Source organism: Acipenser ruthenus, chromosome 22 (genome assembly GCF_902713425.1).
Source record: "Acipenser ruthenus chromosome 22, fAciRut3.2 maternal haplotype, whole genome shotgun sequence".
Taxonomy (NCBI): Eukaryota; Metazoa; Chordata; class Actinopteri; order Acipenseriformes; family Acipenseridae; genus Acipenser; species Acipenser ruthenus.
This window is the reverse complement of record NC_081210.1, coordinates 10,677-23,374: the sequence shown is the minus strand read 5'-3', so window position 1 is coordinate 23,374 and position 12,698 is coordinate 10,677. Positions and strand designations below refer to the sequence as shown.

Below are 12,698 nucleotides of genomic sequence, written 5' to 3'. Positions count from 1 at the left end.
GCTTGAGCCTCTTTCAGAGGGATTGGAGAGTGTGCTTACAGCTGGCAGGGTTGCAACACGCTGTGGCTTGTTTTTTTTTCTTTCTTTCAGAGAAACCATTTCCTGGGTCACAGCTTGTACAAGCCTGTATGATTTGAATTACCCTCCTGCTGTGATTGATCTGTTTACTGTGAACAGCAGAAGGAAAGGAGCTGTGACTCACACTACAAAAGAAATGATATCTTTACACCGGTGGCAGTGTGGAATAGTGGTTAGGGCGCTAGACCAGAGGGTTGTGGGTTCAATCCCCGGTGGGGACACTGCTGCTGTACCCTTGAGCAAGGTACTTTACCTAGATTGCTCCAGTAAAAACCCAACTGTATAGATGAGTAATTGTATGAAAAAATAATGTGATATCTTGTAACAATTATAAGTCGCCCTGGATAAGGGCGTCAGCTAAGAAATAAATAAAAATAATAACCGCCTCCTGCTATTGGCAGTATCACTGGTCCCCTTCTCTTCTGGAGAAGCCTCCTTCTGTTCTTTCACAGTGTTTTATACAGAGGAGCTGATTTGCTTATTTATTTCGTAACTCACTTGGTTTCAATATAATATTAGAAAAAAGAACCACTGCAAACACATTAACAAGCAATGACTACATAGGATAAAATAATCCGATAAATAAATAACCAACATCGGCATTCTGCCACTGCCAACACAGACACCAACTTATCTTGGAGCCAGGACATTGCAAAACTATATAACATCCATTTCTACAACTACAGTCCTCTGCCAGTATACAGCATCCTCTTAGCACCCAGATCCACATTATATTCCAACCCACCCCCTTTCACAGTCCTCTTTCAGTATAATGCATACTAATGTATGCTGCATATCATCGAGGTTATCTCTAATGAAGGTATAGAGTGTGCCTTTCTTTGTGTAGTAAGATGTATGAAGGATTTTGTATCTATGTGTTTGTGTGCCTTTGCCATTTCAAAGCAAAGCAAGACTGAAATTATCTTTTGATGCATACTCATCTATTCCCAATACATTTCCACATACTCAGTCTGCATAATAAGCCACTGTAAAGACTGCTACCCACCCGACGCAATGTGGTAAGCGAAACTGTGCAGCGTTGCAACAAAATGAATAGAACTCTATACTTTTGATAAGTATCTTTCACACCACAGGCAACGGGACAGACGACCCCTGTCCTGCTCCACATGGAGTTTCCTTTTGAATTACAATTAGCCATAGCCTTTGTGAACAAAATCAGTTCTACAAATTATCAGTAGATTCCTTATCAACACAAAGACATTGTTTTTTGGATGCTTTGGCTAAATATTCCTCTTGTATTGCACTTTGCTCCCAAACAGTGAAATAAAATATAAATAAATAAAAAAGCACATGTCTAATGAAAAATGCATTCTCATCTGTTACATGGTGGAAGTGCCTGAAGCTTCGCTAGCTAATTAACAGCTGAAACATAATTAAAGTGCAGTCATTGTGGATCACATGCCGAAGCACATCATCACTTTCATCCTGTCTTCCTATTCAGAGTGTAGATGGCAATACATATTTAATAGAAAAAGTCCTCACTAGAAAAAGAGCATTGCCCAAGAGCCACAGGGAAAGCTGCTCTGTTTGAGAAGAGCTGGGAGTAGTTATGATTAGTTAGTGGAGGTGGAAATGCTGGAAATACAGTCTGGTTTAGACTTAATCTTATGATAATGGTGTTTTCAAAGTCAAACTAACAATTTACAGCAATCCAGTGTTTATGACTTTATGGTTCATGCGCAAAGCAGTATCTAAACTTTTTACAACCCCTAATCCTGGCTCAGCTCAGAAGATCTCACACAGAACGGTTAATACAGAACATCTACTAAATGCAATAAAATGATGTTGCTCTCTTAATTAAAATTGTGATAAGATGCTATGGATAGAAATTAATTGAGTGGCTGACCAGGGGGAGAAGTGGCTGAAATTGTATTTGAAATGCATTAAGCTGTCAAGACTACTCTAATGTTTATTTGCATAAACATGTATAATAGGTTGTCTTATTGATTTTGATTGAATGTATTGTGCTTAGACAATCAATTACTGTGAGTGTTCATTTTGTTGGTAGTATGAGACAAAGGCTGGGTCAGTAAAAGAAAATGAAATGCTATATTATTACGGGTGTTTTCATGGTTCCTCTCAATTTAATATATAATAATTACAATCGACAGGCTCATACAGCTACTCCCCCTTATCTTCTATTCTGATGCAATTTTACAGTCTTTCAATATTAAGTCTAAGTATTTCTATCTTTCCATTTTAAAAGCTGGATGCTGTCAATCCCCTGCTACCATTGTAAGGGCAATAGTGTGATTCTCAAAACGGGGTGACCACCCAATCCTTTCAAACAGTCTCCAGAAAGACTTCCCCTGTAGGTCAAGCTGACAGCTGTATGAATGGCAGGTACTCTTCTGAATGACAGCTGTATGAATGGCAGGTACTCTTCTGAATGACAGCTGTATGAATGGCAGATACTCTTCTAAATGACAGCTGTATGAAATGGAAGGTACTCTTCTGAATGACAGCTGTATGAATGGAAGGTACTCTTTTGAATGACAGCTGTATGAATGGAAGGTACTCTTCTGAATGACAGCTGTATGAATGGAAGGTACTCTTCTGAGTGACACCTATATGAAATAAAAGATACAAAAAATATTGGGTATACCTTACCACAGGATCCCTTCTGAACGACAACAAGAACAAAAAGGAACATTATAGAGTGCGCATCTCAAACATGTAGTCTGCCAGATACAGTAAGCAGCAACTCAAATGAGAAAGAATGGGTTTTGTTTTGTGGGACACAGCAACATGTCTTGATGTATTTCTTTTGCTTTTAATTGGGTAATTTTACAGTATTGAAGGACATTTCCAAAATGCACATCCTTCTCATTCCTTATCTCTGACAGGTTTTAAAATCCTGATGCCTCTTCTACAGGTAACTGTGACATCAATCTTGCACTAGCATCAATATTCACACAATGAAATGCAACAGTGGCCTTTTCCTAAAGCTTTCCTATCTGCTTAATCAATAAAGGAACAATGCTTACCCTTCGGACTCACTACATTCACCAGTCGTTCTAGAGCCACTAGCGTGTTCATATTTCGTACAGTAATCAGTCTCGTATCCGACTGCACTGGGACCAGAGTAAGGGTGGATATGTATAAAGGCAGATAAGTGAATCATGTTTTAAATACTATTATACACAGCTGTAACAATTACTATATTCACACAATTATTGTTTTGAGATTCAGCTTTTATTAGGGAGCATCTAAACCCCTTGTTTAGAAAGATAGGGTATTAATGCTTGTGACGGAGTAGCTGTCTGCTGTGTGGGAGTGACAGGCAGGGGATCGAGACGGAGACAGTCAGACCAGGAATTCTGTCTGCTGTGTGGGAGTGACAGGCAGGGGATCGAGACGGAGACAGTCAGACCAGGAATTCTGTCTGCTGTGTGGGAGTGACAGGCAGGGGATCGAGACGGAGACAGTCAGACCAGGAATTCTGTCTGCTGTGTAGGAGTGACAGGCAGGGGATCGAGACGGAGACAGTCAGACCAGGAATTCTGTCTGCTGTGTGGGAGTGACAGGCAGGGGATCGAGACGGAGACAGTCAGACCAGGAATTCTGTCTGCTGTGTGGGAGTGACAGGCAGGGGATCGAGACGGAGACAGTCAGACCAGGAATTCTTGACATCAAACACATTTTGTTTTCCCAAAGCTTCTTTAACCAGACTTGTGAGAGCTTTGTACTGCAGTGTGGTTTATATGTGGCTGTGTTGTAATTCCAGCAAGCACAGTGTTTTTCAGTCAGGAGCTATAGATGTGTTTTAATTGGTAGGGGCAGTACAAGAATGTAGTTCAATGTTCACGATTCAGCCCCTTATATTTCAAGGATTTTGGCTGTTGTGACTCATAGGTATGTCTGTGATGTGGAAGACTACTGGCAACTCTTAAGAAGTGCACTTCCACAATCAAGTGCAATATACAGGCATGTGGGTACAAAAATGAAATTAACTGGTGCAGTCTCTTCTTTTTCCTTAGTACATTGTGGAGTGCTGCGACGATGCTGGTGTTGAGAGCAGCAAGAGTGCCTAAGTGTGTACTTGCATATATTACTGGCGGAGCACAATCTTTTAAAATTAAAAATGGGCAACCGAATTTGAGAACCAAAGAGAGCCTACCACTCCCCTTTAACTGCAAATGTTAAAGAACTTGATTAGATGGAAAATTGTAGACTATATCTTTTCTAGGAATTATAATGTAGAAATATATTTGGTATATTTCTGAAGTAAATAAAAACGGTAGTCATGCCTTTTCTACTGATGTCTACTTTGACAGTCTATTCATCCTATGATAGGGCGTTACATACAGTGATCACACCAGAATGCCAAACACATTTTACAACAAATAAACATGTTTTATTTATGTATTTGTTACATCACTTAACCACTATTCGCATAGCATTTTGATAAGAATGATAAGCCTATGCATTTGCTCTTTCTAAACTGTATGTAAATCCTATTTACAATCTTAACAACAAGAAATCCTACAAGAATACTTAACACAGGCTAACCACAGTACAGTTGCGATGCAATTAAAATACTTGTACACTTATAGAATAGCATTTCACAATCCCTTGATTATAAAATGAAATGAAAGAATTATCATGGCACATTTGTTGTTTTCAAAGTTTAAATACACATTCCTCTTAGGGTAGGAGTAATGAGACACAGTTTAAAAAAAAAAAAAAAAAAAAAACTTCCAACTGCACAGTTGAGTCCATACAGTTGAAAATGATTCATCCCAAGTCTTTAGTGCATTGCACGTGTTTCACATTTCTAAGGCGCGTGTTCTTTCAGGGCTGCTGCTGGTATGGCAGGGTGATGGCTGCCGTGTTGTCCTCAGGAACAACAGGAGTTCTGCAGCCCATCTCGCAGGCATTCTGTCTTCTGTTTTCCTCATTAATGTGCGACACCTCTGTGGATCCTGCTTCAAAGCCAGGCACTGTGTTAGCCACGTGCACAACATGAACCTTATTCCTAGCCTTTTTGATGAGAATACAACTGAAAACCTTTTTAAAGCCCTTGCGGAAATGCTTAGAGACCAGTGCATAGACAATTGGGTTGAGACAGGAGTTGGCATAGGCCATGCAGTGGGACAGCAGCCTGAAGGCATAGGTGGTCTGGTTGAATGGGAAATCTCCATACAGATAGCAAAGTATCACAACATGGTAGGGCAGCCAGCAAAGGCAGAAAAGCACAGTGACAATAATGATCATCTTAGTCACCTTGCGCTTTGCTTTCTTTGATTCTGACATTCCATCCAAAGGGTCCACAGCTGTCCAGAGGTATTTTATTGTTCTTGTGTAAGAGAGGCTTACAATCAAGACTGGAATGACATAGCCACATATAAAGGTGCAGGTGTCCAGGACTTTGCGCCTCCATTCTTCCCATCCTGGTATACACACATTCACAGTGTCAATGTCAGTAATGTCATAGTAGCTCAGATAAGGCCCTGCAAATATGAAGGACAGGCCCCAGATCACAGCCATTGCTGCCACTGCATTACATGGGGTTCTCAATTCCCGGGACCTCAGAGGGTACCGGATTGCCAAATACCTGCGAAGAATGACCCAAATGGTTAGTTCCATCCTGTATCAAAACGAAGCATACTGGAGAGTGTATAACAGCTCTTTACAACAGTACTGAGAGTGTTACCTTTACCAAAGTGTGTCAGATAAATTATGGTTAGCAGCTGAAAACATCACATGCTTCAATTGATATTTGCTGTTGATAAAACCCATAATCACTGGATTTGCTGTTGATAAAACCCATAATCACTGGATTTACTGTTGATAAAACCCATAACACTGGTTTTACTGTTGATAAAACCCATAATCACTGGATTTACTGTTGATAAAACCCATAATCACTAGTTTTACTGTTGATAAAACCCATAATCACTGGATTTGCTGTTGATAAAACCCATAATCACTGGATTTGCTGTTGATAAAACCCATAATCACTGGATTTACTGTTGATAAAACCCATAATCACTAGTTTTACTGTTGATAAAACCCATAATCACTGGATTTACTGTTGATAAAACCCATAATCACTAGTTTTACTGTTGATAAAACCCATAATCACTGGATTTACTGTTGATAAAACCCATAATCACTGGATTTACTGTTGATAAAACCCATAATCACTGGATTTACTGTTGATAAAACCCATAATCACTGGTTTTACTGTTGATAAAACCCATAATCACTGGATTTACTTTTGATAAAACCCATAATCACTGGATTTACTGTTGATAAAACCCATAATCACTGGATTTACTGTTGATAAAACCCATAATCACTAGTTTTGCTGTTGATAAAACCCATAATCAGTGGTTTGCAGTTCTGAGAAACATGATGCCTATTTTTAAATATGATTATCCCCATGTTTTATCCATGTCACTTGTATTCAATTTAAATTCCCATCTTTTAATCTGAAATCTTGGAAATGGACGGGATCTCAGTAGAGATTTGATAAATATATTTTGTGCCATTAGGATGCCTTAATGGTAAGATTAATGCAAGAGGCTGTATGCATCCAGGTTGTTATGGTAACTGCAGATTAAATTAATATGTAAGTCAAGCAATCAAGTTTTCACAGCCACCCCGGTGCCTTGATCAGGTGCAAGGGGAAGCCAACGTGAGTTTGAGCCATTTCAAAGTACATTCATCTCTGCCAATTCGGATATTCTTTCAATGACCAAATGAGCACCCATTCATATTCAGTACATGTTGATTAGGGATTTACTGTAAATAAATATGGAATGTGACAAACATCTTTCAGTCCACAGGTTTTTCATGTTAATGTTATAAGATAAACTATGTGGTGTCTAAATATGGGACATTGAAATGAATGGGACTGTGGTAAGAGTGGTAATATCATTGCTGCCTTTTTCACAGCTCTCCTAACTCCAATTAAATGAATTGTTATGCATTAAATATGAATAGCAATGCTTTATTAAGGAATGCAGAGATGTGGCAGTTGCTTTAGGTATGAAAGACAAACTAGACACCAGTGTGTTTGCTGCTGCTTTTAGTTTTCAGGCATATTTTTGCAGCATCAGATCTAAAAACAGTATTTAATAAACCTTTCTTTTACCAATGCAAACCATGCAAATGAAACATTTAAAAAGGAAAGCACCTACCTGTCAACTGAGACGGCTGCCAGTGTAAAGCTGCTGGCATACATGGTGAGATTAATAAAGAAGTGGACCGCCTTGCACATAAATGAACCAAACACCCAGCCCTCTAGGGAGTAAATGGTAGCTTGAAATGGCACACAAAAGACAATGAAGAAAAAATCAGCAACACTCAGGTTTAAAATAAACAGGTTAGTGGTGTTGTGGCCCATTTTTCCATTCCGTAGCAGCACAGCTAAAACCAAACTATTCCCAACAGTGCCAAGCAAGAAAATGAGGGAAAAGACAACAGAGACGATCACACTGGCTGGATTGAAGGGGTAATTCTCAGATATGTTTCCATGGCCAGACGTTTCAGAGAGGTCTTCATGCTCAGACATCTTTGTGATCAGATCTGAAAAATACAATAGATAAATACATTTAGAAAAGTCTGGCAACAGAAATAAGTAGCACCTACACTAGTAAATGATTGTGATAATTTACAATAAGCTTTATACATCATTGCTAGACACTTAACATGTTACAGCCTCCTCAGTACAAAGTGCATTAGTTCAAGTCAAAGTGGATTAGTTCAAGTCAAAGTGGATCAGTTCAAGTCCAAATGAAGTGATATCCATCAATCACATCCCTGCAAAACCTCTATACCAAATGTAATTAATGTGATCAGTTAAAGAAAAGCATCTCAGATCTGTGTAAGCTAATGAAGGGCTAATGAAGGGTTAGGCACCCACAGGGTTATGCAGTGCTGATGAAGCCACAATGTTACCCTTGGGCAGATTCTGTAACCAGCAATACACAGCACCTGTAGATCTTCAAAGACTTTGTGTTACAGTAAGTATGATTCAGTACAAACAACTGTAATCAGATGATTGCTGCTGTAAAAAAGCTAACCTTGAATAGAGATGAAATATTTGTCAGATTTTAGTTAAGGATCCATTTCATAAAACATCTCTATCTGTGTTGTTTGATGGTATTAAGAAGATAAATCCAATAGAGTTTTAATGACACATTACAAATGTAAAATGCCACATTTGTAGCCCATCAATTTCAATTATTTTACAGAAAAAAAGAAATTAGCAGAAAATGGATAATGAATTATTGTGTCTGAACAATTATTTTTGCCAGGATGCCATCGATCTGTAAATCAGTTCGCTATATACTGCTGCCCAAACCCCACGTATTCATTTTGATGCTTGAAAATAGAAGCTGCTTGATATTCTTTACTGACATCAAATGATGTTGTGAGACTACAGAATATTTACACACAAGCATATCTTTGTGTCGCTGCCTTTACATGCAGCTGACACACGGAGAAGAGCACACACATCAAATAAACCCAACTTGTTTAAGAATAATACATTAAATACAAAAGATCCTTTGTAATGTAAATAAAATCTCTATACCAATAAACATAGGACTTATACATATACCAAACTGAACATACAAAACTGAACATATACCAAACTGAACATACAAAACTGAACATATACCAAACTGAACATACAAAACTGAACATATACCAAACTGAACATACAAAACTGAACATATACCAAACTGAACATGTACAAAACTATAAATATACAAATCTGTACATATACAAAACTGAACATTTACATATAAGATTACCCAAAACGGTGTAAATAATACTAGTTGAGTGTGTTTGAAAAGCCTTGATCGTGCTGCAGAGCGCTTGAAGTTGCTGTCTGACCCACACGGCAATGAAGGACCAGATGGTGGCTGAACGTCTTGACTGAAGCTGAATTAAAAGGTTACCTTAAAGTCAAAATGTCCCACTCGGTTATTCAAATAATTACACATTAACAATATGCTAAGCGACACCACACCAGGTTCCTTTCCAAATTGAAAATACAGTATTCATCATTTAACTCATGTCATGAATGTGATGCTCAATGTTGATAGATAGAGTTTTCATTCATCTAAATTCTGCTGCCCTTTATTGTCACATTATTAACATCCCTAATGAAAACTCGGGGAACAAAGGGCTGTGATATATCAGGGTTACAGTTTTAGGATGGCGGTATTTAGATCATTAAAATCAGCCCCAGACATTGTTTCTCAAATTCACTGGTCTTTCTCAAGGAAGCACGAGTTAAGAACAGTGCTCACCTCCCAATTTAAGTGTCTTACTGTCTGATCATTCATACTAAATAGATTCAGAAATGCAAATGCTTCCATCCAGACACAAAATATATACAGTAAGACAGCAAACTAGGAAAGGTAATACAAAAAAATGTAAACAAAATAGTGCATTAATGAATTATCTATCTTGAATCCATATGAACATGCAGGAAGACTTACCACTGTAATTCGTACAATAGACTGGAAAATTGTTCTTACTTTCTGGATTGGTGTTTCCAGAAACACATCTGCAATGTAACCCTCCTGCTGAAGCATCGCTCTCTCTCTCTCTCTGTCTCTCTTTGAAAGGCTCCTCCTACACTCTTGTGTGTTAAATATCCACACTCCATTGCAGGCAGAGATCACCGCTTCCACAGAGGAAATAGATATTCCAATTACACCACTGCTTACACTGCAGCATGAAATAAATACAAAAACACCAGACAAGATTATATTATTGCTTGAAAAAATGTAAACTTAAAGAGAATTCATTAGTCTGGTGCTTGTAGCCGCAGTATACGCAGGTTCAAATTTGTGTTGAGCATTTCTTTGATTTGTATGGTAGTTGTTTTTTTACAATTTAGGGGACACTACTAATTACTCAGAACTCTACACAACAAGTCATTGGTTAACATTTTACAAGTACAATAATAAATATATTGCAATATAATGCATTGTCATCAGATATAGTGCAATATAATGCATTGTCATCTGACACCTAGGCAGGCAGTGCAATGTAAGAAATAGGAAGACAATGCAAGTTTGGCATGCAGATAGTAAATGCAGACATGAGGATAGTAAATGCAGACATGCAGATAGTAAATGCAGACATGCAGGTAGTAAATGCAGACATGCAGGTAGTAAATGCAGACATGCAGGTAGTAAATGCAGACATGCAGGTAGTAAATGCAGACATGCAGATAGTAAATGAAGTTGAAAGGTTAGAGTTAGGGTTAGGGTTGGTGATGGGAACGTTTCTTGAAAAGGACGGTGTTCAAAGAGCTCACTTCACTCCCGCAAAGCCAAGACATTGAGGCTCTTGTGCTGCTTTGCTCCCCAGTGCCCAAGTGCTTGCTGGCAGTGCTGAGGCACGCTGACCCTGAACAGCAGCGCTAGCTTTGCCAATGAGGAAGGATTGGTGCTCCCGTTGGTTCATCAGTAATAATGAATTAGTGGAGACAGTACAGTGATAGGGGGGATGAAAGTTTACATCAGATTAGAAAACTTTGCACAAAGTCAACCTCCTAGAAGTGGAATCATTTCTGCTGTGCATTAGTTTTTATTATTATTTTCTCCCCAATTTGAAATGTTATTTTTAGGCTCAGCTCACCGCTACCACCCCTGCGCTGACTTGGGAGGACGAAGACGCACTCTGTCCTCCGAAGTGTGTGCCGTCAGCCGACCGCTTTTGTTCACACTGCGGACTCACCATGCAGCCACCCAAGAGCTACAGCGTTGGATGACACTGCAGCTCTCGGTCAGCTTACAGGCAAGCCCGCTGGCGCCCGGCCAGACTACAGCGGTCACTGGTGCGACACCCTGGCTGACCTAACCTTCCCTTGATCCGGGTGACGCTTGGCCAATTGTGCACCGCCCCCAGGGGGCTCCCGTCCATGGTTGGCAAAGGAATAGCCTGGACTCGAACTAGCGACATCCAGACTATAGGGCACACCCTGCACTACATGTGGAGTGCCTTTACTGGATGCACCACTCGGGAGCCCTTTCTATTGTATCTTTGACAGGTTCAAACAAATAGACATTGTGGGAAAAAAACAAGCACGCAACACAAGGTTTCAACCACAACTCTGGAGTTCATTAATCAATTATTATTTTAAATCTCTTAATCAGAGAACACCAGTCATGCTGCATCATTGTGTTGTGGGTCTGGTTTCAAAGAAACTCCTCATATCTATTAATCACGGCACACTAATGATCCAAGCAGAAACTGCAATAGAAATAAATATACAAAACAAATACCATGTCATATTAAATGGGAAGAAATTAAATATTTGGAAAAAAAACATTTAATAAATAGAAATATTGAGCTACGTAATATTTTCATACCTTGCCTGGTTTGCAGATTTGACACTGGAGGGTAGCATAGAGATAGGATAGAGCGAGATGGAAAGTGGAAATCAAAGAGCGAAGATGCAGTGTGTTAGGCAGCAATCAGCAATAAAATAGAATCTCGGCATATGATATTATTGATAATAATGTCCCAGTTTAAGGACTTCACAGAGAGAGAGAGAGAGAGAGAGAGAGAGAGAGAGAGAGATTGAAACACATTTGGAAAGACCTGCGTGCTCTTCACAATTCAGAAATAATAAAGATGATATGCTCTAAAACACTAATGATACTTCTACAAAATAGATGCTAACAAACAAGAAGATAACAGATCATTTAAAAGGATGTGAAAACCTACAAAAACAAATATAAAGGATGGCAATATATATTTTGAATTATATGTGAAAATACAGGGTGGAAATCCAGTAATTAAGAATGTGTCATGCAAGACTAGCAAGTTTATAGATGTTATATTTTACCAAAATATAATGAAATAAAACATGTGGGAGAAACCAGTACAACATTATAGCAAACACAAAATCACTATTAATATAAAATAAAAAGACATACCTTGAATAGATTGTAGTTTTAGAAGAGAAAATATATAAATAAAAGGAGAACAAACGGTACAGGGGATGCGGAGTGGAGAAACAGCAGCGCCTGCACCTCCTGCATTCCTAAACATGGACAGCATTCCAAAATAGCCTAATGCTGTCATCTTGTGGTCATTTAAAAGAACTGCTGGTTCTAGCAAACCAACATTTCGTTTTTAAATCTGGACAGCTCAGCAGCCCTTTGAAATGACTCAGATTAACATGGACCCCCCGCTCAAATATAAAGACATTGCTGAAACACACCAACTCTCCTTAACTCTCACTCTGTGTGTGTGTGTGTGTGTGTGTAAATATAGTAGTGTGTGTGTTTATTGTGTTCAGGTTACCTTGTGTAGCTGCTGCAGACTCTCACTGTGTGTGTGTGTGTGTGTACATAGCAGTGTCTGTGTTTATTGTGTTCAATTTACCTTGTGTAGCTGCTGCAGACTCTCACTGTGTGTGTGTGTGTATATAGCAGTGTCTGTGTTTATTGTGTTCAATTTACCTTGTGTAGCTGCTCCAGACTCTCACTCTGTGTGTGTGTGTGTGTGTGTGTAAATATAGTAGTGTGTGTGTTTATTGTGTTCAGGATACCTTGTGTAGCTGCTGCAGACTCTCACTGTGTGTGTGTGTGTGTGTGTGTGTTTGTATATAGCAGTGT

At 38.9% G+C, this 12,698-nt stretch overlaps 1 protein-coding gene across 2 annotated transcripts; it reads right to left on the bottom strand.

The window, feature by feature from the left end:
- Positions 1–4,441: 4,441 nt before the first annotated feature.
- On the bottom strand, positions 4,442–12,298 carry LOC117973813 (galanin receptor 2b). Of its 2 annotated transcripts, none has more exons than XM_034927085.2 (5): positions 10,388–12,298; positions 9,600–9,792; positions 8,868–8,997; positions 7,248–7,635; positions 4,442–5,656 (listed from the first exon to the last, which is right to left on the bottom strand). In XM_034927085.2, the coding sequence occupies exons 1-5, from the start codon at positions 10,534–10,536 to the stop codon at positions 4,894–4,896; spliced, it is 1,623 nt and encodes a 540-aa protein (XP_034782976.2). In that variant the 5' UTR covers positions 10,537–12,298; the 3' UTR covers positions 4,442–4,893. The 2 variants fall into 2 exon arrangements, with proteins under 2 accessions (XP_034782976.2, XP_034782977.2); XM_034927086.2 differs by having other exon boundaries at positions 11,445–12,298.
- Positions 12,299–12,698: the final 400 nt, after the last annotated feature.

What these genes read in the sequence shown, in the direction of transcription:
- LOC117973813 (XM_034927085.2), bottom strand. Translation starts at nt 10,536, where the DNA reads ATGAACCAACGGGAGCACCAATCCTTCCTCATTGGCAAAGCTAGCGCT. An exon ending in TGGAAACACCAATCCAGAAA is followed by an intron (nt 8,998 to 9,599) that starts GTAAGAACAATT and finishes CTTTTAATTCAG; the next exon opens with CTTCAGTCAAGACGTTCAGC. An exon ending in GCAGCCGTCTCAGTTGACAG is followed by an intron (nt 5,657 to 7,247) that starts GTAGGTGCTTTC and finishes CATTCTTCGCAG; the next exon opens with GTATTTGGCAATCCGGTACC.